Source organism: Parasteatoda tepidariorum, chromosome 6 (genome assembly GCF_982258835.1).
Source record: "Parasteatoda tepidariorum strain Cologne lab strain chromosome 6, Ptep-v5.0, whole genome shotgun sequence".
Classification (NCBI taxonomy): domain Eukaryota; kingdom Metazoa; phylum Arthropoda; class Arachnida; order Araneae; family Theridiidae; genus Parasteatoda; species Parasteatoda tepidariorum.
In genome coordinates this window covers 111,466,540-111,494,258 of record NC_141760.1, presented here as the reverse complement: position 1 = coordinate 111,494,258, position 27,719 = coordinate 111,466,540, and the positions used below count along the sequence as shown (strand labels likewise).

Sequence of the window (27,719 nt, the reverse complement as noted above, 5' to 3'; positions counted from 1 at the left end):
TCACCCACCCGCACACTAACCGCAGCCAGTGCTGCTTGACTTCGGTGATCTGCTGGGAACCGAGTCTTAACGATCAGTCCACTGCGGGACGCCCTCTAACGGGTTGGATATTTTCAGGTTACTATTTATTAATCCTTTCACGCCGACTGTCACATATACGTGCCAGCAAGAAACGAACTCAATTCCTGGCCCACACACCGGTGTGCCAGAGCGTTTTCTCGTTCACCCCCCGGCCGTCACTCATTTGTGCCAGTGTCCTGGAACGTTTTAAAAAATAAAATTTCTGCCAGAAGATGGCATTATATTATGTCCAGATGGTTTCAGATACATGTAGATTTGACCTTCTACTCAAAATGAGAGAAGTATGACTCACATGTTTTTTTTTCTAACCACATTAAAGAAGGAACGTTATTATGCTACACTGAAGAAATCTCTGCAGTGCAACTGATGCTCTGCTAGCAGTCATTCCTCTCAAATAACAATTGGTAGCCAATAAGGCAGGTGGGTTTGCAAAAAATTATTTCTTGTAGTATGGAAGTATAACAGTCTAAACACTATAGGCTTATACTAAGGGGATATATTGGGCTATTTATATCTACAAAATTTCTGCATTGTAACGCTATTAACACAATTAGAAATATATACATGCTAATTTAAATATCGCGCCACTTGTGGTCCCCCAAATTTGTTTATAATTATTTTTGTTTTGGTAGTACAGTATGCTATGATATACCCGACCGAGTTTGAATATTTTAGGTAAATATTAGGGGGAGATATGGTGCCATTTATATGTACAGTATATAAGCAACTATTTCTGAAATTTATCGCTATGATCAAAAGATTAAAATCAAATGATTTTTTTTTTAAAAAATCATCGATTTAAATCAACTGATTTATATACATATATATTGATTTAAAAAGTTAAAAAACAGTGTTTTAAATTATTGATACTTTTATTATTTTCTTTTCTCAGTTTTAAAATTTATTTTAAACAAATTGCTGCATTAATTAATTTTAGTTAACGAAATTACTTTTTTGGTGTGTATTAAATTCCAACACATTTGAAATTACACTATTGATTCTTGAGATTGAAAGTACAGATTAAAGTAAACATTTAATGCTGTCTTAATATAGACTTGCATAGCTGTAGAAATCAATTCTTAAACATGAAATTTTTCACACAAAAAATACAAATAGTGTTAATTAAAATTCTACCTTTTGATTAAGAAAGCACGGAATTAAAATCTACATTATATTTTATTGGTGGAAAATGTATATCTCTAGAGCTTTAGGTTATCTTAAAAAGAAATTACCATAATATGTCAAAAATAGGGTTTAAATTCTCTATTTCATCTAGCCTTCAAATTTCAATCATGCATTTGTTTCAAAATGGTTGCAACGCATTCAAAGCTATGTATTATAATAAAAAATTGTTTTAGGTAGTTAAGAGTTTCTAAAATATTGTTATAATATAGTTTTAATATTAATTTAATTTTGATTAAACATTTATAAAGTTTTTTAATCATTAAGTTTCTTAGAGTTATTACAGTGTATTTGAATAAAAATCAAAAACATCTGATTTAAAAAAAAAAAAACAGGAACCCTGCTTTCTAATAACATGAAAGTAATGAAAACCAAGGCAAGACTGCAGTACATATTTGGAAGAAAAAAAATCTGCTTAAGTACTTAGAAAATAAACTTTTATTTTGAAAATTGCACAATGGTATAATCCTCCAGGAGTGACAAAATGAAGAAAAGCAATAAAATGTAGAAATTTTGATTTATTAAAGCAGCAGAAAAAAAAAAAAAAAAAAAACTCCAAGATTCAAAATGAAATGCAGCCAGGCCATTCATCACATGATACATCTGGCAGTGTAAAAGGCTCTGACTTTTTAATACTTTTCTTTCACTACAAACATCTCATCTCAAAATAATCAGCATTTTTTTATCTTCTTTAAAAGAGCATCCTAACAGACACATTTCATTAACAATCACATAACAGCTTTTATTTATTATATCCTATTCTTTTGATTAAAAAAAACTCTTTCCAACCAAAAAGGGAAATGGTTAAGTAAATCAGGGTTGCCACCCAAATCAGGAAAAAAAAAAATTACCTGTATTTTCCCTGTACATATTATACACAATATATATTAAAAGGAAACAATTTCTTGTATGAGCTATACAGGGCTCATATATATATATTATGATGTGAGTTATATACATTATTATACTAGTTTTAATTGCTGGAAAACATGAGGGAAAAAAAAGGAAAAGCTGAACATACTTAAATGATGTTATAAGTAAATGAAATAGTTCAGTATTGTTGAAATATTATCTTTAAGTATCAGACAGATTACGCTTTGAGTGGTCACCAATTCTTAAAAGACGAAATTCCCTGCATTTTCTCAGTTTGTACAAAAAAAAAATTCCCTTTATTTTTCCCTGTTAATTTAGGTGATTTTTAAATTCCCTGTATTTTCCAGGTTTTCCCAGTGGAGTGGCAACCCTGGTAATACAATGATTTAGTTTGTTAAAAGCATAGTGAATTTATAAAAGTGGAAAAAACTTAGGTATAGGAGAGAAGAAAAAAAAACTGATCCTTTACCACAAAAAAAAACTAGTTTTTAAAACTAAACAAAGAATGCTTATTCTTACAGTAATTATTCTTCTATTTGCAAAACAATTTCTTTTTATACTAAGTATTAGAAAAGGGCAGACACCAAGCAGTCCTAAGAGCATTAAAGGGTAAAAAAAAAAATATAAATAAATAAAAAGTGATTTAAATTTGCTACAATATATATATAATCTGGAAACAATTAGTAACAATTCAGCCACCCAGACTTAATACAATATTCAAAAATATATAGATATATTTCAGGTATCAACTTTCATAACAATGTCTTCTCTCATCAGGCAAATATCTATTTACAGAATCATACTCAAAAAAGAATGGAGGTGCGTGTGGACATGACACAAAACCAAAAAGTAATTATATCACCAGTATTTCATACACACCTAATAACAAACATCCCTACAAAGAAAAAACTTTTATTGCAAAAAGAAACACCGGACATGATCTACGCTTTATAATAAGACCCTCCCATTAGAACTACTGAAGCATTATGTCATGTTTACTATTCCATAGACAATGTTATTCAGGGTGCGTAGCCAGATTTTTTAACAAAAAAATAAGCACCTTTTTAAGCACTCAAAAAATATTTTTTATCACTTTCCAAAAGAAAATCATATTTAGGATCTGTGCAGTAACAAAAACGTTTTTTTCCCTATCATTTAAAGTTCTTAATTTAAAAACATAAAATCAGTAAAATTCAAAAATGCATAATCATGATAAAATAACTAGTTCCTGATAAATATTGTATAAATATAATACATATTTTTTAATTTAGAAATACAATCTACGCGGCAAAGGAAAAAAAATCTATTTAAAACATAGAAAACTAAGCACTTTTAAAAAATGTAAATAAAAAATAAGCACTTTTTAATAACGCTACGCAACTTATTATCCGTGATCGCAAGGCTCTAATCTGGGGATAAGATTGGTCCCATGGTTTGACCCTGCCCCCTTCCCTCTCCTCAGTTGAATAGTAATGTACTATGATATTTACCCCTTTCTTAATATTATTCAAACTAAATTGTGACAAATATTTTTTTTAAATTTCCAACGTGATTTTTCTTGGAATGTAGCTTTTAATTCAATATAGTTTCCTAACTTAGAAGCTTTTAATGTTTTTGAAAATAAAGAGGGAAACTAACTACTTCCTTTTTGTATGACTCTCAAGTCACTAATGGCGAAATAATGCAAAGTGTTGCCATAAGTAAAGAGTTCTGCTCTACGCCACCTGCAGCCCATTTTGATCACCAAGTTTAATGATTCATTACAATTTTCGTGTTGCATTGTTTCTTTTATCACGATGGCCAAAACTTAATCATTTAATTTTTACTTAATCATTATTTCATTTCATGTTACCACAATCAATAAAATGCATCACTGATTCAATGACTCCTAAGTTGTTACGCTGTCCTAGATGGTAGTCATTTAAGGCATTCATAGTTCATTCCTGAAACATGCGGTTAATTTTAATTCGTAAAGTCTCTGTAGTCATCGAGACGTATGTTATTTATCAGAAATGGCAGTACCAAACTAGGAAATGCATTTTCCACCCATGAATTACTATTTTAAAGGGTACTTTAAGACATATATTATTATAGAAAAAAATTTTAAGTTTTCAGCAATTTTTCTGCTAGTTAACAAATTCTTATTGAAGTATAGTTTTTTAAAATTGGTCAAGTATTTTTTTTTAATAAGTATTTACGTGGGACAAGTCTGCTGATGTCAACTTCGTAGCCTTGTTATTTTGAACCAATCCAGAAGACAACAACGCCCAGATCAGTACCCCCAGAGGCATGATTTGTTATGGGAACTTGGAGGACTTAGTGACCCAACAGATTTAACATGCATCAGTCTTTATGTACTACACTGGGAGTCTTCGGCTGGTGGGGATCGAACCCAGGACTTCTTGGACATGCCCTGCCAACAAGGCTATCCTAGCCCATGATATCATATTTAAGGCATTTTTGTGCATTCACACTATAGTGAAATCATGCTATAACATTGTTTCTCCACAGGACCATGAGAGTCGTTACATTAGACGTCAACCGTATTGTAATAATTTATGAAACGAACAACACATGCATACTTATTGATAATCACAATGAGTTTTCGATGTCAATCGTAGATGCTTTTTTATTTACCTCTTCAGTATACAATAAAATCCTAAATAGCTAAGCTTTCCTATATTCCAGGGACTCAATACAGCCTTTTAACAAATAAATAAGATAAGAAAAGAATGTAGTAGAAAACTAAAAATTGCAGAATTGAAAGATTCACACTTGAGCAAAGCATTTGCATTAAAAGCTAGAACAAAATGCACACTAAGCAATAAATATTAAGATAGAATAAAAGAGAAAATATATTTTTTTACATAACTCCACACACACCTGCATATCTCACATAATATATATGTTCCATCATATCAGAGAAAATAAGCATCACAGATTCTTTTCACACAGCATAATCATTTCAATACCTAATTCAACAATGGCAATGATACAAAGTTAACCATCCAGATTGATATTTATTAATGTATCAAATGATATTTTACGGATGCAGCTGCATTGATAAACATCTCTCATATTTTTACTTAGATGCAAAAATAAAAGGCTTTTGTGTTTTGTATCATTATCTAATCAAATTTTACTACAACACTGCACAGTTAAAAAAAAAATTATTGGTTGCTTAAAAAATTTAACAAAGGTTTAAGATAAACAGATAAAACTCAATGATTAAAGAACCAACATTTATTTATTATTAATTGATATGCAAATTTTATACAAGCTATTGCACAAGATAACAAAATATTCTTCACAAAGAAATATAACTACGCTCTTCGATGTTAAACATTCTCTATTGAATTTTTAATAGTAAAAATAGTTTGACCTACTCTTATGGTATTCTGTATTGCATAAAAATTCATTTTTTTAGAATTTATCTTCCATTGGCGCATTTATTTCTAAAATTAACCTATTCATACCTGCCAACATTGGAGAAATAAAATAACGGAGATTTTACTAACCAACACAATTATGGGTTTACGACCACTGATATTCAAATTCATAGCTTTGTAATTTAGAACAAAATCTAGAAAACAAGGAAACTCATGGATCAAGTATAGGGTGAAATTTGCCTTCGTGGAGGACTTTTTTATGGAACTAACCAGCATTCGAGTTACATCGGGAAGTCACATACAACATGCCGCGGCCTCACTGCAGTATTTTCATATAAAACCTATTCTCCTACACTGCGTGTATTGATATGTAGAGAGAGAGAGAGAGTTTCAGTTTCTAATTTGTAATTATTTCCTAGCTTTGGTAATAATAATAAAAAGGACTAACAAATCGTGCTGGTAGATAGACTCAAAATAAATTAAAAATATTTCAGGATGTACTTTTGTAGAGGTTTGGATCAAGTTTTGGTCGCAATTAGAAAATGTAATTTTTTTTCTCCAACCTAGTGTGCAGTATTGGTCCTGAAGTTTTTATTAAATAAAGCTATAATTTGTTTTAGTACATGAAGCTATTTTTTTAAATAATATAATAAATAATACATTTATGATGTAATTAAAATATTTGCAAACATATGATTGCATATAAACATGGCAACAAAAAAAACCTTACAAGCTTCAGTCATAACAAGTATGCTTTTCAAAATGATTCATCGCGATCTTTCCAAAAGAAATCAAATTACACTTATAAATATCAACATGGCAAAATCTTTGTATCATGTCTCACAGGCTCAACATGTCTCATCATATACTTTACATCTATTTCACCAAACATTAGTAAGTGTAATTATAAATGTTTTATACAGTGTAGAAAAATATTAAAAAAAGAGTTGAAAGAAACAGGTACCTATTTTGATTTGCGTTAACAGAACATACATGCAACAAAGTACACAAAAATACAAAGTGTTGCACAAGTTATTTGAAAGAATACTATGTACAGAGTTCCTGCGTTTATTACTCAAAACAGGGCATCCTAAATGAGAAAAAAAAAAGTTTATCACATGACCTTTGATGAAAAGTCCATTTTGATTCTTCAACAGCAGCCTAAAAGCTGTGAGTAACATAATTATTTTTGTAATAGGCAAATAGTATTGCAAAACTGGATACGTTTCAGCCACTGAGTCATACTGTGCAACTGTTCCTACCATTTCATTAATTAAAACTATAATTTTGGGGAAATCAAAAAATTTTCCATATGAATATCTTTGCTTTTGTTAGCTGGTTTTTGATGCATGAAAGTCAAACAAGGTTTAAACTGTTAAAAAAAAATGTTTTTTAAATAAATCAAAAATCTCAAACATCACAATTTTAGTTACAATGCAAAATGTAATATAAATTCAAATGCACGGATAAAGAAAGCATCGATCAAATATATCATAAGCTCAAATATTATTTTTCAAAAAATTAAAATATTAAGAAACAAAACCTTAAAATGACAGAATAGCTGTCAAAGCAAAAGGGGAAAAATCCGGTCTATTTTACAAATATGAAATTTTATACTAACAAATGAGCAATATTATGAATTCCTAGCTACATAAAAGCTTATAAACAAGATTCAAAACTCATCTTTATAAATGACTTATTTTTTTAATTTTTTTTTTCTTCATTTGATTCCTATTTCCCATTTGTCAAGAAGCACACATCATTTTTTTTTTTTGAGTGCTTAAGAGAGCATTAAGACTAATAAAAATACTTAATTGGGAATTTAGAACCAGAAGAAACCGGACAAAAAAAAAAAAAAAACATATTGGTGGTGAAGCATAAGTAAAATTTTCAAAGAGTCTTTTCTACAAAATTGCACAGTTTTTCATATAATGATTTTTGTATCTTTAAGTTTTTAACAGTTTAAACCTGTTTTTGATGCTCATCATGTCAAAAACAAATTAACATCAAAAAGCCAACTGTTACGGCTCTTTATTGCAATGTATATAAAATCCGGAGATTAGAGGGGAAATTTTTTGGAAAATCCCATTTCTTGATGCACCAACAAATTGATGTTAGTGCATTGATGATTCTTAATATACATTTGAACATCCAGGCTTGTCAAAAACAATAGACATGGTTTTGAAAAATATAAATTCACTACGGTTGTAGCCATTAGATGTATATACAACGTAGAACACTTCCCCATCAAAAAAAAAAAAAAAAAAAAAAAAAAAAAAGCCAGTTTTTCGAAATAATCATTTACCCTTGAAACTCGAGAGACAATTTAAAAAGTTTTCATTAGTCATCAGCATTCAGTAAAATGAACACATCCAGGGAAAATATTGGAAAATAAAAATTTAAAAATGTCATCATTTCTTTATGTCAAAAATAAATAAGAAATCAGCAAGTAGTAAATGATATCTACAGGATGAATATTGCTAGGCATCATTCATATACCTGGAAAAAAAAATCTTTTTTAGAAAGCAAATGTAACAAACATTATCTAAACATAAGCACAGCATAAGATGGTGTACACTTTAAAATTTATGATAAACAAACAATTATCTCGAAAAAAAAACTTTACGCTTTAATTAGGTACAGAAATATAATTATTTTTTCAGAAATAAACAATTAAACTAAGTATTTAAAGAATGAAACTGATCTGATTCAGATCAGAGGGATAAGTATTCTAATAACTTAATGCAGCAGCAACAAAAAAAAATATTTATAAAGCTTTATGAGAAACAAAAACATTCTGTGCATGATTTTTTTTTTTAAAGAGATTTCATATTTTAACACAAAAGAATGCTTTAAATCATTTAAGTCTAACACTTTTGCAGTTTATACAGTGTTTAAGTATAATTTAAGCCTGTTTTGCGAGATTCTCTCTCAGAGGAGTGACTTAAAATCTAAATAAAGCTTTCATTTTTATAACATATGCATTTTGTAGGAAAAATATTTTATATATTTAAATTGTTATATTGATTGCATATGTTATATTTTAATCACTTATTCATATTAAAAATGTTAAGATTATTTAGCTTAAGCTATGTTGATTTGTTCAACATACATAAAAGGCAAGATTTGAAAAAAAATTTTTTTTTTTTTTTTTGCTTCTTAAAAAAAATTTTTTTAGTTTATTTTAAATAAAAAGTAAAATACTATACAAGGTTCCCACTCCTTTAACAAAGCAAAAATTAAGGACTTTTTATTGAAAAAATTAAGCACTCTTTTGAAAAATTAAGGACTTATGCCACCAGTGACCATGCCAATTATTTACCTTTCTAAAAACATCAATAAAAACACAATAATAATAAATAATTTTATTATAATGTACGCAATGATATAATAGTATTAATTAACAGGGCTCAGCAAACAAGTGCCAGGCTATTTTTGTAAACCCGGTTCGGGTTTTTTGAAGAAAAAAAGTTCAGATTGTTAAAAGTTAGTGTCATTTAGAATATAAAAGTTAACATATGAAACTAATCTGTATTCCATTTTTAATGATTCCATTGAAATCGAATTGTAAAATTAAGTGCAGAAATTAAGATTTGCTATTTTTTTTATGTATACTAAAAAAAAAAGTAAATAAAGAAAATTGGCAAAATAAAGAACATTGAAAAATTATTACAGGAAGTTTTTATATTTTGTTACTGGACCAGAAAACGTGTTATTATTACTTTTATGATGAACTTTTAACAAAATTATTTCCAGCCAAACATGTTATTATGAATTAACTTTACATAATGTTACTAAACATTTTGGTGAAAAACATGAACAAATTTTAAAGCAACCAAAAATTGAACAAAAGTTAAAAAACAGTAAATGAAGTTGCAATGTTAACTGAATAAAATGATTATTAAAATCTATTAAAATCTAAATTGTTAAAATCCAGCTATTAACAATTTAGTCATTAAATAATTAAAAAAATACCCACATTGATTCGATAAATGCGCTGATATCTTAAAAGAATAACTGAAGATTGATTATGCTTATTATTTTAGAACTGTAGTTCATGAGCTAAATGCTCAGCTTCACTGATTTAAGATATCTAAGGTTAATAAATTACCAGTTATGTCAAATTATTTTTAACCTAATGAAAAATATTTACAGGGTTCCCACTCTTTTAACAAAGCAAAAATTAAGGACTTTTAATGGATTTTTAAAAAAATTAAGGACTTTTTTGAAAAATTAAAGACCTTAAAATTAGTGTGATTGTTCACCATCAAATATACATACACCACCAGTGGCAGCACCAATAATTTAGCTTTTTAAAAAAATTCATTTTTATTATAATGTATATACTGATATAATTGTATTAATTAACAGGGCTTGAAAAAAGTTGGTCCAGGTTATTTTTACAACCCGGTTTGGGCTTTGAAAAAATATTTTAAGATTGTTAAGGGCCAACAACATTTATGAAGCTAATTGAATTGTAAAGTTAAGTGCAGAAATTAAGATATGCTATTTTTTTCAAATATTAAAAAAGTAAAAAGTCTGTAACAAAATTTGGAAAAACATTGAAAATTATAAAATTTTTATATTTCACTACTAAGACATGCATCACATATTCAGTTGTGGGCCAATCATGCTAAATATTCAGATACAACAAAAAAAAATCTTTCTTTCCAATTAATAAAAGACTTTATTTATAAGAGTATATATTAAAAGAATTAATGCTAAAAGGTTGTTCTAGAGTATGCACGAGAGTAGTTTTCTTAACTGTGTCATGTTAAATTAACTTCTATTTCAAGTAGAAACAGATCAGACTAATATCTAAGCATCATAAATCATTCTACTTTTTTTTCATCAGGCTTAAGTTAAAAAAATTTTTAAAATTCATTGCAATAAATATTTTTATGAAAAATTTTTATACAATAAAAGTACAATCATGTTTGAGAAGATTTATAATTTTCAAATCAATGAGTTTTTTATTAGTTCTCAGTGAAAAATATAAATAAAAAAGTTGGAAATGATTTTTCAAAGGTATCAAAGAATTCCTATGGCCAGAAATAGTCTACATTTTTACATCATTTATAGATATTTGCTTTTAATAGTTCTTTACCATTCTCCTAATATTATTCTCTACTAATATTATGATTTGATATTTTATTTTTATTGTGAACTAAAAGTTTAAAACTGAAAGTGGTACTCTTTTATTATAAAGTAATTTTTATTAGGAAGCGTTTTGTAAAAAAATATAGAAAAATTTTATGAAAAACATATTGAAAATGGTATGTAAAATAATGGTTTGATATAATTATCAAACAGCAATTTTAATTGAGTAGATTTAAATTTTTATGCAACAATCTGCTAATCCATAGGAAATCAAAATAATAGTGTAACAATCTAATTTAACAATACGCAAATCATGCATTCTTGTTTAGTACTCAAGATAGTCGGGGTCTACACTAGACATTAACTTAAATTTTCTCATAATGGGTGGGTACAACTTGGGAAATTCACTGTTATATTAGTTTTAAATTCAAGGGTATTTATGATTATTTTATGATAAAAAATTGCTGAAAATTTCAAATAAAGACTGCAACATTTGCTTTAAAAAAAAAGTGGACTTAATAATTATGTAAATGCAGATAATTTAAGGAATAGGACTTTTCAAATAAAAATTTTTGTCTTTTATTATAGTATCCTAAATAATTTAATGATTCATTATAAAATAAAGTTTTTTCTGCAGCTTTTTGAAGGTTTTCAACATTTCTTCCAAGTTCTGCTTTTTCTGATTTCAACAATTCAACACAATCCATCATAGCTTGAGCTAAGTTTACTTTCTTAATAATATTTTTTGAAATTGCTCTACAGAAAATCATCAGCCGACACAAACAGATTTCCATATTTGGCAAATAATCAATGTTTAGGGCATTTAAAAGAATTTCCTGTTAATATGCTGGCTTTTTGGGTTTCCTGCCAAATTTTACAATCACATGGGTGATTGTGAGCCCAAGCCAAAATTCCGGAAAATTTCTCGAGTTAAAAAAAAAGTTTAAATTGAAAAAAATTTAAACAAGTTTATTTTTCCTTTTTCTCTATATTTCTTAGTTTACTTAAAATATATTTACAATTTTACACATACCTATGATGACCTGGAGAAGTAATTAAAATTTACAAATATGTCTTTTATTCTTGAGTTTATGATTATAAGCTTATAAAGTATCTCTCTGGCTCTCCCTTACAAACAATTAAAATAAACTGTGTTTTTAAGTTCCACCTTCAATCTCCGGAAGCTTCCGGATCACAATCAGCCCTGCAATCAGGAGAAATTCAATTCCATAAAAAATAGCCAGTTTCTAACTGAATCCTGCCTGACAGCATTGATCACAGCGCATCTGCCAATTTTTCAGTGCTCGTGAAAAAAACTGCAACTATTTTACGGAAAAAGTGATTAACTTTTCTAATAAAAAAGCTATTATAGTGACCCTACTTTAAAAATAAAAAAACGGGGAGGGAAGGGGCAATCTGATGCGACCTCGGCAATTAACCACAAAAAGTAGTCAATATTCAAGAAAAATGCTTTTGGAATAGCTGTATCTAAGAAGGAATCTTCCAAGATTTCTAAGAAAAATCTAAAAATTCCAGACATTTTTCAAGCAGTGTAGCAACAGTGTCCAATATTTTTTTCCTACACATTAAAAATTCTTGCCAAATTGACAACTTTTAAAAAAATTAAAGGTTTCTTTGTAAAAACATCAGTGTTTATAAAAGTCTCTTTAAGTATAAATTCAAATTTTACTTCAGGTACAAAGTGCTCAAACGAAGGCTATTTATATCAATGATTTTATCTGGAGGAATGAGGATTGCTTACCATGCTATCGTTCAGCTACTTCATGTTCTGCCCTTGGAATGTCAAATACTTCGGCAAAGAGAGGAGAGATGCGTAGATAATTCCAATTCGCCCTAAACCACCCGAGATGCTCTAAATGCTGCTCTCCAATCACTCTCAGGTCTTGCAGTTTATTGAGAAGTGTCAAAAATGAATGTTGCTCGTTAGGATGGTCTTGCGACCACTGATACTCTAAAGCTTTGATTAACTTGTCTTGGCTTAGTTGAAGGGCCTTGCTGTCGTAGATGCCATCCCTCTCTATAAAGAATTCACAGATCAAAAAAAGTTATATTAATGCCTTTTTTTTTATAAAGTCAAACTTTGCTTACAACAAAATTGATAAAAGAAAGGAATTTAGTTTGTTCAAACAGGCTTTTCAATATTCCAGAGTTTGCAGAAATTATCAAAAAGAATAACAATAGTGAACTATAAATTGGAAAATAAGGTTTACTTTTTCATTTTTTTTTTTTACTAGCACTGCAGTGGAAAATGTGTGAGTTCTGTCTAACGGTCCCAAACAATATTGACAAACAATATCATTCCTGCTATCTGTATTTCTTTGGGATGTGGTGAATCTCAATCATCTTCTAAATTAGTGAGAATTAGAAGAAAAACTACTTATTCCTCTGCATTACATGCCTCAAGGTTTGTTTGCAGTTTTCATATTGGTCACCCAATTTTAGCCATATTTATTAGCCAAATAATCTCAATCATTGTGATGCAGCACTTTAGTGTAAAACCAAATTTTAGAAATGATATAGTAATAATGCATTTATTTATTACCAGTCAAGTTTACTCCAAAGAAAAGTATATATATAGACTTTTAATAATTTTTCACGCTTTAAAGGCATGAATGGCGCTGTCAGCAATAGGCCCATCTCTAACAATCTTAAAATATGTTGGAAATTTTATGACTTAAAATTATTAATTAGCAAAAGAAAGCAAGCTAAATATTAACTTACAAAAAGAAATAAAAGCTAAAAATTAAAATAAGCTATACAATTAATAGGTATAAACTTAATTTTTTCTTTGCGTGCTGTCAAATTTTAAAAATCGTTAAAAGTGGGCCGGGAAAAAAAGGAGGCAGAGAATTACTGATCTGGACATATTACATTTAATTATTTTTTCAATTCTTTATAATGTAGAGGGAATGAATGTTCTAAGCAATACTTTTCTGATTCCAAATGCATTTGGTAAAAATCACTAGATATTAATCTTTACTTGCTGCACTGTCATTAACTACGATATACAAATTCCCATAGTGTTGAGAATCCTAGATTCTTAGCATCATATAAAGAAAAGGATAGATGCAATTGAATGAGTCTAGATGGAAACTTTGAGAAAAGAAACAAAGGAGATCACTTAAATAATACAACTATTAAAAATCAAAGTTTTTAGTTTAGATAAATATAATTGCTACAAAGAGTTGGATTTTGGTCATTGCCAATTAAACCATTAAATAAAAAAAAACTGATTAGAATAAAAAATAGCTCTTTTTTTAATAAAAAAATAAGTTTCTCCTTTAAATGTGATACACATAAAAGAGACAGACTGTTTAATTACAATGACGCGATTGAATTTTTATAGCAATAAGGAACAGAAATTTAGCATTATAGAACAGAACAGTGCAGCTTTAAATTTACAAACATGGGACAGCTTTAAATTTTGAAGATGAGAAATAGAATACTTTTTTTATTGTCTCTTTTTCTTACACACACAAGCTTAGCATCGTTAAAAAATTTGACAGCGATGCAAATGAACTTTAAAATTCATTGGGTGATTGTGACACAAAGTGAAAAAATCTTTAAAAATTTCTATGCAAAAAAATCGTTAAAGATATCAATTTACATACCATACATGTTTCATATTCAACATAATTTTTTGAACCAACATTTATAATTAAATTACCTACGAATGAATATTACACTATTATAGTAACCAATTAGAGGAAAAACTTGTTACAAATATAGTGATATTGGAATTTAAAATCGCGTGAATATGAATCGTGGTATTGGGTCTCAAAAATGCGAAAATAAAATTGCAACACAGCATTTTTTAAACTACATGAATATGTGCATACATTCAGGGGTGATTGTGAGCCCAACTCAAAAATTCTGAAAATTTCTCGAGTAAAATCAATGACGCAATTCAAAAAATTAATGTCTTTATAAATTTAAATCATTGATATTTTCACAACATGAATTCTAAAGAAATTATATGCAACATAATTTTAATGAATTATTCTGTATAAGTTTACTTTTATCTCTAATCACATTTATTATTCTACCGGAAAAAATATTTACAAATGAAGGCGATGCCAAGTATAAATTCTAGTACTAATATTTTTAAATAAAATAGACAAGAATTTTTATACATAAATGTGATTAATGATTTCTCGAAACTTCTGGACCTTGGATTTCCAAGAATCTGGATTCTTTTCCAGAGCACAATCATCTCGGCACATTGCAATGCATAGTAATGTATAAATACAGAAATCAATGCCTGATATTACATCCTTTTGAATATGAGTAAATATTGGATTTTAAAAAGCGAATCGCGACATTGGATTCTAAACTTGTATTAAAACGCATCGCAATATTAGGTTCTAAAAATCCAAATCATGTTATTCGATTTTTAAAACACATTAATACCAATTGCAATCGGGCAAACACAAAAATTCATGTTTGATATTAAAATCATATGAATAGCATTGAGTGTAGCCAAATTTTTCAACAAAAAAGCAGTTTTCAAGCACCCAAAAATAATTTTAAGCACTTACAAAAAATATCATAATTAGGTAGGGTTGGCAAGTTTTTGACAATTGACGGTTTTAACTGTTATGTCAAAATAAAAAAACACTTTTGAGGAATTATGCAAAACGAATGACGTCTTCATATGCTACGGACCGACGATACAGATTGGGGATGAATTAACTGTAAAAACGTTGAATAGAAAAATGTGAAGAGTCTTTTTGCATAATTCATGGCAAAAATCAACATGGTAATGGAAAAATCTCATTTTGGAAAAGAGAAAAATTAAGCACTTTTTAAAAACACCCAATGAAAAAAAGCACCCACCTTTAAGGGCTTTTAAAAAAAGAAAATAAGCACCTTTAAGCACTTTAAAAAGGCTATGCACTCTGAATAAGAATCGTGATATCAGCAGTTCCTAGTAATCAAAATTGCGAAAATCCTTCAAATCAAAAGATGGTGAAGAAAATTGGTGAAAGAAATACACACACGTAAAAGTCTTGTTAACGGAGCAAAAAACTCAAACCCTGCTTCTAGTTTTTAGACCCAAAAGAATAATATGAAAAACCTGGAATATAATTAACTATGAATTATGTCAGTTATAAGACAGTGATATAAATACTTTTAGTTACAGAAAAATACTTTAAATTATGAAATACCTTAAAAACATTAATTTTAAAACAAAACTTCGTAATTTACACATTAAAAAGGTAAAGTACTGAAGAAAAAAAAAAGATAATATCCATAAGAAAATATGAAGAGAAAACTGAAGTGCAGTTCACATGAAGATTAAAATATTTAAAAAACATTTTAGAGTAAGAAAAATAGAATTACCTGGATTGAGTAAAACAATAGCAGAATAAAGGGCAACATCTGAATCACTTAGCCTGAGGTCATTCAGCCAACAGGCAAAGTTGAAGACACGAGTGACAAAATCATTCTATTTTTAGAGTGGAAAAATATACATAAATATATATACAATAAGTACAAAAATATATATACAGTAAGTACAAAAATATATTTTTACATTTAAGTAAAAAATTTTTTACATTTAAGTAACTTTCGTCATTCATTGCATACTCTTCTCACTAACAGCGATGCTAAATTTTAAGGTCACACTTCATTCCTAACTAAAACCTTTATGACCAAGAAGAACTAATAAAAGTCACTTAGTATTTCAGCAGGGTTGCCATTCAAATCTGGAAAAAAACTCCCTGTGTTCGCCCTGTGCATATTATACACAATACATTAAGAGGAAGCATAAATACTGTGCTCTTGTGTAAGCTATATTGGGCTAATTACTAGCTTTAATTGGGGGAAAACAGCTGAACATACTGAAATAATCCTATAGTAACTGAAACAGCTTAGTATAACTGAAATATCATTCTTAAATACTCCATGGACTGCGCGCTGGTCATCATTTTTTTAAAAGACAAAACAAAATTCCCTGTAGTTTCCCAGTTTGTGACGAAATAATAAAAATTCCCAGCACTTTTCTTGCCATTTCAGATGATTTTTAAATTCATGTTTAGATAAGCTCTGAAAAGTAACTAAATTATACTGCTTTTCGCAGACAAATTCTTAAAGAACAAAAACACTGCAAATTTATTTGTCATTTTGAAATGTTTACCTTACAATCTTAATAATAATTTCTAAACAGTGAGATTTAAGATTCTTAATAATATCACATCAAAATATCAAAAAAAGAAGGGGGGGGGGGAAAGGACTTGCTGACGAAATGCTATGCGAATAACGAAATTTTAATTTTTATATCAGCAGAACTCGGAGAAAATTTTGTCCAAATATGAATTATTTATTCGCTGAAGTGTGAGAAGCAACGATCAACCAGCAGCAGAATCACATGCCAGTTAATTTCAACTATTATAGTAGAACTGTTGAATAGAAAAACAAATGACAAAATTGTTGTATAAGTTTTTATAGGATAATTTTAAGAGTAAAAAATAGTTGTTTTTTGCGTAATTGACAATAGATTAACTTAGTGCTTAACCCTTTTACAGGGTTCTTGCTCAATTATTTAAAAAAAAAATTAGGACTTTTTTAGGACTAAGAAAAAAAAATTAGCACTTGATGTAAAGTAAAAATAACATACTTAATCTATACATGATATTAAAAATATACAAATTAAGTGTTTCACGATTCATGAAGTAAAAATTACATAATTAATCTATACATGATGCAAATTGCAGCTTAATTTTGTCACAATCTTTTCCCTCAATTTTCTTTTTTTTTGACTTAAGTAATTTAATATGTTTCTCATTTTTAGAACACACTTGCTTTTGTTTTCTGACATTAATTTTGGATTGATGCAAGCAACATTTCTTACAACAGAATAGTTTATTGGACATTACTTTAGTAATGTTTCTAACATTTTGGTGATAAACTTTCTGCAATCTTTCTTTATATTCATATGATCCCTGTCAGAAATAACTTTTGAGGCTAATAGCTGCTTTAAAATTTGGTCACCTTTAAAACCTACACTGATTTTCGTCAGAGAGACAATTCTTTTCATCACAAAAATTAAAATGGCACAGTTTCTCCAGAGAATTAAAGTTTTCTACAGATTCTGGATTCAGAATGTTATATAATTGCACACTATGTAATACCAAATCCTGGATATATGCAGCAAAAAATGGTAAAAGTGGCCGATCTGCTTGATACAGTTTCAAAAATGGTGAAACTAGCTCCGACACATTTAAGAAAAAGTTCAGCTTAACAAGAATTAATTTGTCTTTTATTGCTTCTTGTAAAGTTAAAAAGGATTTACATTTCACTTTTCTAAACTTGCCAACATTTTTCACATAAGATTTCAGATCATCCCAAAGCAATATTGCTCTTTCAGCTGCAGGTGCATTTTCCAGCCAACGGTGGTTACAAAATTTTAGTGGTAATTTGTTCTCAGTTGATTGATTAATAAAATCTTCTTTTCTTGTGGGTGAATCTTTAAAAGGATAGAAGATTGAGCTCAGGATAGAACCAATGAGCCATTCTGTTTCAGATTCACCTTTGTAGAATGCGTTATTTAAAATATGAAGCCCACAACTTCCTATTGCATTGCATTGAACACCATGTTCTTTTAACAAATCTTCTTGAATATTATTATAAAACTTCCAATTGACAGCAGGACCATCCATAGAAATCTGCAATAATTTCTTCAGGTCTACATTTTTGACTGATGCATAAAAGCAGGCTAAAAGGTCATCTGCTGCAGAATGGCCCAGAAAAGCTGATGTTAAGTATCGCCATGGGTGCAAGTTTGAAAAAAGGCCAAGACTGAAATTTTTTTTAACTGAAATACCTAACATACACAATACCCCCTCGACATATGCAAACTGTCAAAGAAAGCTTTACCATAATATATCAAGTTTAAATACTGTACAAAAAATATTTATTCATCTGTCTTTTGATAAAATAACAACAGGACATAAGGAACAGGATAAAATAACAACAGGACCAATAACGTAGACCTAAAAATATTTTTATGGACAGAAAAAAAAAAATTCAGATTTCAGTCTTCGAGTCAGTCTTGTTTCCGTCTTACTTCCGTCCGCGGACATTTTCGAAAGACGGAAATCCGTCCTAGGGACGGAAGACTTGCACCCATGAGTATCGCGTCTCTACAATGTTCTTATCTGGGTTCCAAAAGTGGATATGTATATCCAACTGCTTCTGCTGTGTCACTTTGTTCAAAGACTCATCAAAAAGCAATGTATAAAACTTGGCATTATCAAGGCACTTCAGAAGTAGCATGCTAAAATGAGGTGCAAGTCCAAAATGACAGAGATATGTACACTTAGATTCACTGCAGGCGAAATGATGCGCTATTGAACTGTCTGGAAACATTGTACTAAATAATTTTCCAGTGTCTTTGGAAGAATTGTAGGAGTAGTAGCTTTCTACAACTTTTAAAGCCCATAAAATCTCAGAAGAAAGAACTTCTTTCCCCAAAGCCCAAGAATCTTCTAAAAAGATGGAGGCAGCAGGAGAGCTGAAGGCAACAGAATTTAAGGATTTAGGGAAACCGATTTAAGGAATCAGATCACTCAAAAAAAAATTCGAAACGCCAAAAAAAAAAAAAAAAAAAAAAGCACTTTTTTAGCACTCAGAAGAAATTTTAGCACTTTTTAGGCCCTAAAAAAGTTGGGGAAAATATTTAGCACTTTTTTAGGACATTTTAGGACAGCAAGAACCCTGTTTTATTATCATTAATTGCCACAATCCCTAGTTTTCCCTATTTGCGGAGAGAGTGGTTACCTTGAAGTCAAAACATTTACTTATACAAACATTTAAACTTACATCAAACATCACTTCCATTTGCTGTCTCGACATGTAGGTTCCATCACTGAAGGTGATTGTCCCTTCCCTGTAGTTGATGAGACGTGAAGCATGGATCAACCATACCTCAAAGAAACTTAATTTAATTGTACGTAGCTGATCATCTTGGCTAAGATCCAGAAACCCTGGGATACGTTTTGCAAACTCCACCAGTTGAGGCACTGAAGGAGTGAGGAAGGCTGAGAACTGCTGCCAAACAATAATTTTCTGCAATTCACGATTACTGCCACCCACTTGTCCTTCGAGGGCAGTAATATCAGCTCGGCTCTGTAAAAAGAAAACATTTTAAAATGAAACAATACCTTTAAATTCTCTTTAACTGCTTCTCTTACCAACTTAAGAAAAAAAAAGCAATAAAATGACATATTTATGTATTTCATTAATAAATACAAGGAACTAAAACAAAACGTGATACACAAGTTCTAAGTTGAAATTTTAATTTTTTTATGTGTAAAAAATATTTAATTTACCACCAGCTTACTATGCCAAATCATCTCGGGCAAGTGAAAAAAGTTAAACATTAGTCTTTGTATATGTTCACATCTTCATAATCTGAAAAATTATCTGCATTACTTTCACTTTCGCTCGCCATTTTTTTAAAACTCTTTCCTCCATGCAAATTCATTAACCATCATATATACAATTGTACAAAACACGTCTGCAGTCCCACAAATAGCAAAACTCCCAAACAAAAAGTGGCCAATCACAGCAGATTATTATTATTTGTTTTGCTTCCGGCCAAATAAAAACGCAATGAAACAAAACATATTCACGAATTCTGCTATGCCGGAGTTTACTCAGAATAATAAATATTTGCAATACATACATATACGAGTTAGCTTGGGATAATCAAGGAAGCGGTTAAAGAATTACATTTTTTTCCCCTTTTTCTGCTTGTTTCCAGACATAACAGACTGTGTCCAGAAACATTGTTTACAGTCTCAAGCCAAATTAGATTTTGCAATATCTTTTCTTTCGTTTCTGAGTTCAGTTCGTCCCCTGACTCAATTTTCTTCTTTATGCTTTTCACGCTAGCTTTAGAAACCTTCCATTTTTGTGATAATACTTTAGCAATCACGAGATGCTTTACACAGTGAAAGAGTGCTTTTTTTTACCCACGAGAAAAATGTTCCAATTGACTATTTAAAATACAGCACACAAAATAAACAGATAACTGTGTAGTATAAAACTGCAAAACAAATAAACACTACACAGTACATAAAGTCGCAGAAACACACCACAACTGACGCATGCGTCTGAAATCGGCTTGCACTTGTTGACTTTCGTGTATCAATTAGTTAACATTGTAATGCAATATATTAAAAATAAATACAAATAGGAAGTAAATATAAAATTCAGGGTGGCCACTCAAATCAGATTTCAAATTTCCCTGATTTTTCCAGATAAAAATCTTAAAATTTCTAGGTTTTACTTACTTTATTCTAATAAAGTGTAGGCAAGAAAAGCGTATATATTATAAAATATTTTATTCAAAATTTCATTTTTTTTAACATATCTTGAAAAAAATAATATTTTTTGACAATTTGGCAAGATTTTTTTATTCATTTTTTAATGCTTTGGTACAAAATTTTGAATCAAAAATCATATATTGACCAACAAAAGAGTAAAATTAAATATTAGTATATAGTTAGTTCTTAAAAAAAAAACCTTTTTCCAAAATTAAATTATGTTATAAAAGGTTAAAATGAAATAGAAAAAATTAGCATTAATGCAACAATTATTACAATTTGTCAATAAACATAGCTGTTAGCGATTGTAAAAAAAAAATGTGTGATTGGCTGGTTTGCTGAGAAAAAATAATTCACAGATTTCTTTTAATGGGAATACGAAAGCTTTCAGAAAAAGAGGGCAATATAAAATCTATTATTATTATTATTAAATTATAACCAACTAATTTTTGGAGAATTTTATAAAGTTAAAAATACAAAAACATTTTGTCAAAATGAAAACAAATTACCACGAAATCATTGGAACAAACTTAAGCCATAAATGGATTCAGACCAAGGACAGAATTAAAAAAACAGTAATATCCTAATCCCTTCTTCCACCTCCACCACAATATTTCCTAAATTGCACAGTCCATAGCAGTCAAAGGTTTCCACATTCGTTTAGCAACAGTGGGAGAATTTTATGTGGCATTCTAGTTTAACAGAGCTGTAATGGAGCAAATTTTGATGAAAGCAAAGTATTGCTAAGTTGATGATATTTAAACTGCTTGGAGATACATTTCCGTTTAAAAAAAGTGGGTATAATGGATGAAATAATTTAAATTAGTGAAATTAAAAAAAAATTCCAGCATTTCTTTAAAATTCCCTGATTTTTCCAGGTTTTCATCCAAATTTCCCTGATTTTTCCAGTATAAAAATAATTCCCTTATAATTCCAGGTTTTCCAGGTGGGTGGCCACCCTGAAAATTATTCTACATCAACATCGCGCAAAACATGCAATTATTAATAAACTACAGTGTGTCTAATAATTTGGCTAGAGACTGTAGACTTAATTTTTAGCATTGTTTGACTGTGTTCGAACACAAATTTACCATCAATTGCAAATTAAAGAAAGTAAGAATTAAAAGTATAGTTTAATATTTTTAGAACCTTCACAAATTGCAGAGAAAGAAAACGAGACAATTTGTGGTTAAAAAGGGAACTTTGATGAATCATTTTAACTTTTAAAAGAGGTCTCTGGGGTACCATTTACATTTCAAATGATTTATACTGAAGTAAGATAAATGATTTAATTAGTTGCCCCCACATAAACATTTAAAAAAAAATAAGTTAAAACAGAATTTATAAAAACACAAGACACTACTACTGTCAACATAGAAATTTAACAGTAAATTTCACGGCACTAAGTTTTGAAACTGCTCGTTTGGTTGGCGTTTTACCAAAACAAGGTTAGATAAATAATCTATATGATTACATATAAATTGCTATTGACACTTTTCAAGCTTGTTTTCAAGAGTATCTTTTATTAACTTCACCTGTACAATTTGCCTCTACCAAGTACCCATTATAAAAAACTTTCTTCAGTAGGTTAGCATAATTAATTGTATCAAATTTATAAAGATGAGTTGTTAATAAGATAACATATATAAAACAATAAATGCATAAAAAAATTACGGAAAGAGAGAGAATGGGCCTTTACAAATTTTAATTATTTATAGAATTGTAAATTTGATACAATCACAATATAATAGAATAAAAAATGTAACTTGCTGTGAAATTTAAAACAAAAAAATAATAAAAAATAAAACCTGAATGGAAAACTAGTCTTTGAATTGAAGATAATATTCAAATTTAATAATTTCAATCTCTTGAATCAAATAAAGTTAAGTTAATGAAAAATAATTTCCTTAACTTAATAAAAATTATATCAATGAAAATTTAAAAAAGGTTTCATTAACTTAAGAGAAAATATTTTATATCAAAAAAATTCCAAATTATCTTTAAATAACTAAGGAGTAATGAAAAGTCTTAAGACCATAAATCCACTAAAATATGTTACACCCTATGAACTGTCCAGCATATGCAACTGTTATTGATTGAAACCAGGGGGGGGGGGGGGATTTTGCAAACGATCAGAGAAGTTTCATATTTGATAAATAAAAGGCATATAAAAATTAGAAGAGATAAAACTCTGTCGCAGTTGACTGTAGTGAGTCAAAGTCTCACCAGGAAGGAAAAAAAATAGTGAGTACAAAAATTAAGATATCAATAATAAGTTATAAATACAACAAATATCATTGGATATCTAACAATGTGAAGAATGGGGAGAGAGGTTGGCGGGCAGGTCAATTTTGACGTATCTTAAATACCCCTTTAAACTGATTTTCAAATCATTCAAAAGAGGACTGAAACAGTCCTCAAAATGCAGAAACAACAACAAAATCTCAACGATCCTTTTCATACGTTAATTGATATAGTATGTACTTGACAATAAAAAAAATCAGTATAAAATGCTAAAAATGAAGACAACATTGCAGAAATACAGAGTTAGCATTTGCAAATTTCAAATTAACACAATTTTAAGGTATATATACTGTTCAATTTTATACAAGTATGCAATATCAATAAATTGGTATGAATTTACTCAGCCATTACTATTACTAAACCATACAACTGAAATCTTAATAATAAAATCATAATAATTATGAATAAAACATAAGACCAAGCTTACAAATATTGCAGGCTTCCTAATGAGATCTCTCGTCTTCTCCTCTGTGTATGAGCAGTGGATTCTATGGGCTTCAGATAAAATTAAAATTATATCGTACATGATGGGCCGGAAATCTGATGAGCTTTTTACAAGTTCTGTACCGCCCTTTCCTCCTCTCGACCGTTTCGGCACTCTACCATATCTTACGGCTGAAAAAAAATATAACATTCTAAGATTACTTTACAAGAATATACTTAGGTCAATTAAAAGAGAAAAATAATAAGCCGACAACAATGTTGTGACAAAAATACATAATCAGCTGGAGGGAAAATGCCAAGATATGTAATTTTCTCAAACATTTGCCAAATTTATGTCCTAAATTGCAAATAGATTTTAATTAAATAAATAAACGGTATGTACAGTAGTCTCCTCTTAATGTTATTACTTTTGGACACAAGGACTTTGATAAAATTAACTGATTGATAACAATAAGCAAATCACAAAATTAGACATATTTTCCAATTTAAGCCACACATACTAAAATTTATAATAAAACTTTTAATATTCACCTTATTGTATCAGCATATTTCTTTCAATATAAAAAAATTAGTACAAAATAAAAAAACACCAAGTGTTGACTGTCAATAATTTTTTCTAAGAAACTCATTTAAATGATTGTTCGTAATCAAAATTTTTTAAGAGCACTGAAACAGGATTGTACTCCTGTTTCAACACTTAGGTACAGTGGCATAGTTTTGGGGACAAAACCCCTTCTGAAATTAAACATTACTTGATTATAAACTATTATACGGTAAGTAGGATGTAGATATAAAAAGGTTTTCATTATTAATTTTATGTAATTTACACATTTAGAATATACAGGGTTCTGTTTAGAAGAAATTTGGGTCCGTTAACAGATACTTTACAAAATATCTTTTCATAAAAATGGGCTATTTACAAAATATTTTAACTTAAAAATGGACCCTTCACAAAATGATCTATCTCTTAATCAGATCCTTCACAAATTTGTTTATCTTCATTATTGTTTTGTTAATCAAATAAACCCTTCTCAGGGGGAAAAAAAAGAAAGACGATGCAAACGAATTAAGTTTTATCTTCTGCAGACGCTTCTTCCCTTATTCGTCCAAAATGAATATTCTGCGTATAGCAGTATAGGCTAAATACCAAATATATATGTATGTTGCATCTCTAATTTAGTAGCAGCAATTGCTGTTTGTTTTTGAATTATAATTTTTTTTTGTATTATAATTCTACAGAGTTGAGCATAATCTTGTATCTATTTACAATTTAAAAACTCATTGAAAAAGTTTTTCGCAATAACAGGACTCTATTTGCACAAATTCACATAAGCAGAACCCTGGTTGACAGGATATTAACTTAAAACGTTTATTTTATATTCACAAATTAAGAGTAATTTTTTCACTATTTTACACAAACAGGACCTTTCGCAAAATATCTGGACACACCCCTAATATATATAAATATACATACAGTAGAAGGAGATAGCAAATACTCCCAAAACATACAATAAAACTATGCCACTGTTTAGGTATGTACATTCATCAGTGCTTTAAATGTGCATTTTCTGATGTAAATATTCTCTTCAATACATCACTTTCGTGCTTCTCTTAATCATTTGTTGCAACAAAATTTCTTTGACTAGCTAAATTGTTGACTTTTAAGTTCGAACTTTTGTTGTTTCGAAAAAGAAAGATATAGAAACACTGACAACAATTTAATGACTACAGAAAGTGATAACTTTAACATAGAAATGAATGGGAAAATACGGATCAAGTGATTTCGGTAACAAACGGCTGAGAACACTAACAGTGATCACATTAAACAGAAAATACTGTATAAATAAATATAAAACAATAGAAAATTTAGGTTAATATAGTTTAGAAAATCCTTTTCAAACTTTGAAATCAGCAACAGAAAAGTGGCAGAAATTATATATGCGACACAACACAACCCAAGATTATAATAAACACAAAAATAATTAAATACTTTGGGATAGACAATAAATTAAGTTTGCTAAAACTTATTAATTACATAAAAAGAATTAAAAAACATCTCCAGAATAACATTTGATATAATGATTTTAAATTAATTTTTGATCTTTTTAAAATAAAAGTGCTCAGAATACAGTTTTCAATTTATATTCCATCTTACTTGGAATTTGTAAATCACTTATAAGAAAATCCTAGTTAAAAATTTGAAATATTCCTTAATTATATTCCCTGAAATATTCCTAACGACTAGAGTTATACCAAATTTAAATATTACAGTCATTGCAAGTTATTTTACTTGTTTTAAAATCACAATGACACTTATCAAAAATATTAAATTGAAAAATGTTACGGTCTAATTATGCAACTGCAACCATACTATTCAAGTTTAGTTGATTACTTTAATATATAGGGGAAAGTTGGACAAAACGGGATACCATTATTGCTTTTATTTACTAGGGAAAATCTGTTAAAGAGAACGACACTTTACTTCTTTTTATAGCTACATTACTTATTGAAGCTCAGAAAAAACATATTTTAAACTAATTTTAATGACTGTGAAATAGGAAAAAAAATCATTTTCCAAACTCTTACATATCCCGTTTTAGCATACCTGGGTCGGACAAAAGGGGATAGGGCTTACAATGTTTAATTTTTTGCGTAAAACTAACTATAAACATAATTAATTGACAGAAATCTGTAAAGCAAAATTTCTAAAAATTTTATTTATGGGATTTTACTGCTTCTAACATTTTTATATAAACTGTTGTTTTATAATTAAGTACACAAAAATAATGATGCTACATAAGTTTTTAAAGATTTTATGAGTTTTCAACCATGAGCATTTATTCCATCATTTTCACTGTCATTTGGAATATCATTTGGAGTAATCCTATGTTTACTTAATAGAGAATTCAAAAGTTCAAAAAACCATTTAACTGCAGTGCGATTAAACCCTTTTTCTCGGACCATACCCGTAAGTTCTGGTTTTTGGAGGCTAAGTTCTTCATGCCTACCAAGAAATAATTGCAACCAACACTTCCCAGCCATTTTTTCCCTGTGTTAAAATTATGCTTAATATTGTTTCTCTCAGCTAACTCAAATGCTAGCATTCGTATGTCCGTTAGAGTTATACCAAATAATCTCTCTTAAATAGCCAATAAATGCTCACACGTTTTTTCTTGTTCAGCATTGAATACTGTCTCTTATCTGTCCAACTTTTTCACTGCTGCCAATCCAGGGGTCAATGTATTTGTACGAGCCTTTTTTACTTTTCTTTCAATATAGTAATAATAATATAGTAAAAATATTAGGCCAACAAATAAATATGTGGATAAAACGGGATATAAAAAAACTATCCGGTTTTATCCAACTCACAAGTATCCCGTTTTGTCAGACTCAGACACTTTTCAAAACAAACATGGCTGCTGCCTAAACGTGAAAGAAAAATTAGATTGACTAGACATGAGAATACTCGTTAATAAATACTTCATCAAATGTAATATTTACCGGAATTGTAATCCTATATATATATAGGCAGTACAATGTGAAAAACAACGCACGTAAATGTAGAAAGTGGCAAAAAAATGGAGTAAAAAAGTTCTGAGACCTACAACTTTCTATCATCTAGTGATCTCGAGACTGTACGCACTAAAAATGATATAATTACAGTCAAATAACAAGTTTCTGTCGTTATTCGCTAGATAGCTGCAATAGTCTGGTCCCTAGGCGAAGTATCCCGTTTTGTACGACTATCCCATTTTATCCAACTCTCCCCTAGTATAATTTTAAATATCCTATACAGGACAAATAGCCAAATTTTTTTTCGACAAAATAACCTTTTAAGCACTCAAATATTTTTAAGCCCTTAAAAAAAAAATGAAGATATATGCACTAAAATTAATTTATTCTTCCTGTTGTTGAAAGTTATATATACAGGGGTCTGCCCAGACTGAATTTACTACCGTTTAGCGGCACCATCACAAATTCAACTTTAAGAAAA

At 29.1% G+C, this 27,719-nt stretch overlaps 1 protein-coding gene across 2 annotated transcripts in view; it reads right to left on the bottom strand.

Moving 5' to 3' along the window:
• Positions 1 to 7,287: 7,287 nt before the first annotated feature.
• LOC107444900 (ecdysone-induced protein 78C) overlaps positions 7,288 to 27,719 on the bottom strand; it is an 85,657-nt gene continuing 65,225 nt past the window's right edge. The window contains exons 4-8 of one of the 2 annotated variants that reach the window (XM_016059168.5): positions 23,709 to 23,896; positions 19,470 to 19,775; positions 15,990 to 16,095; positions 12,388 to 12,663; positions 7,288 to 8,024 (exon numbers count right to left, since the gene is read on the bottom strand). In XM_016059168.5, the coding sequence (XP_015914654.1) occupies positions 12,392 to 12,663; positions 15,990 to 16,095; positions 19,470 to 19,775; positions 23,709 to 23,896 (872 nt within the window). In that variant the 3' untranslated portion in view covers positions 7,288 to 8,024; positions 12,388 to 12,391. The remainder of the gene's footprint in view (positions 8,025 to 12,387; positions 12,664 to 15,989; positions 16,096 to 19,469; positions 19,776 to 23,708; positions 23,897 to 27,719) is intronic. The other variant, XM_087166466.1, reaches the window with a different exon arrangement.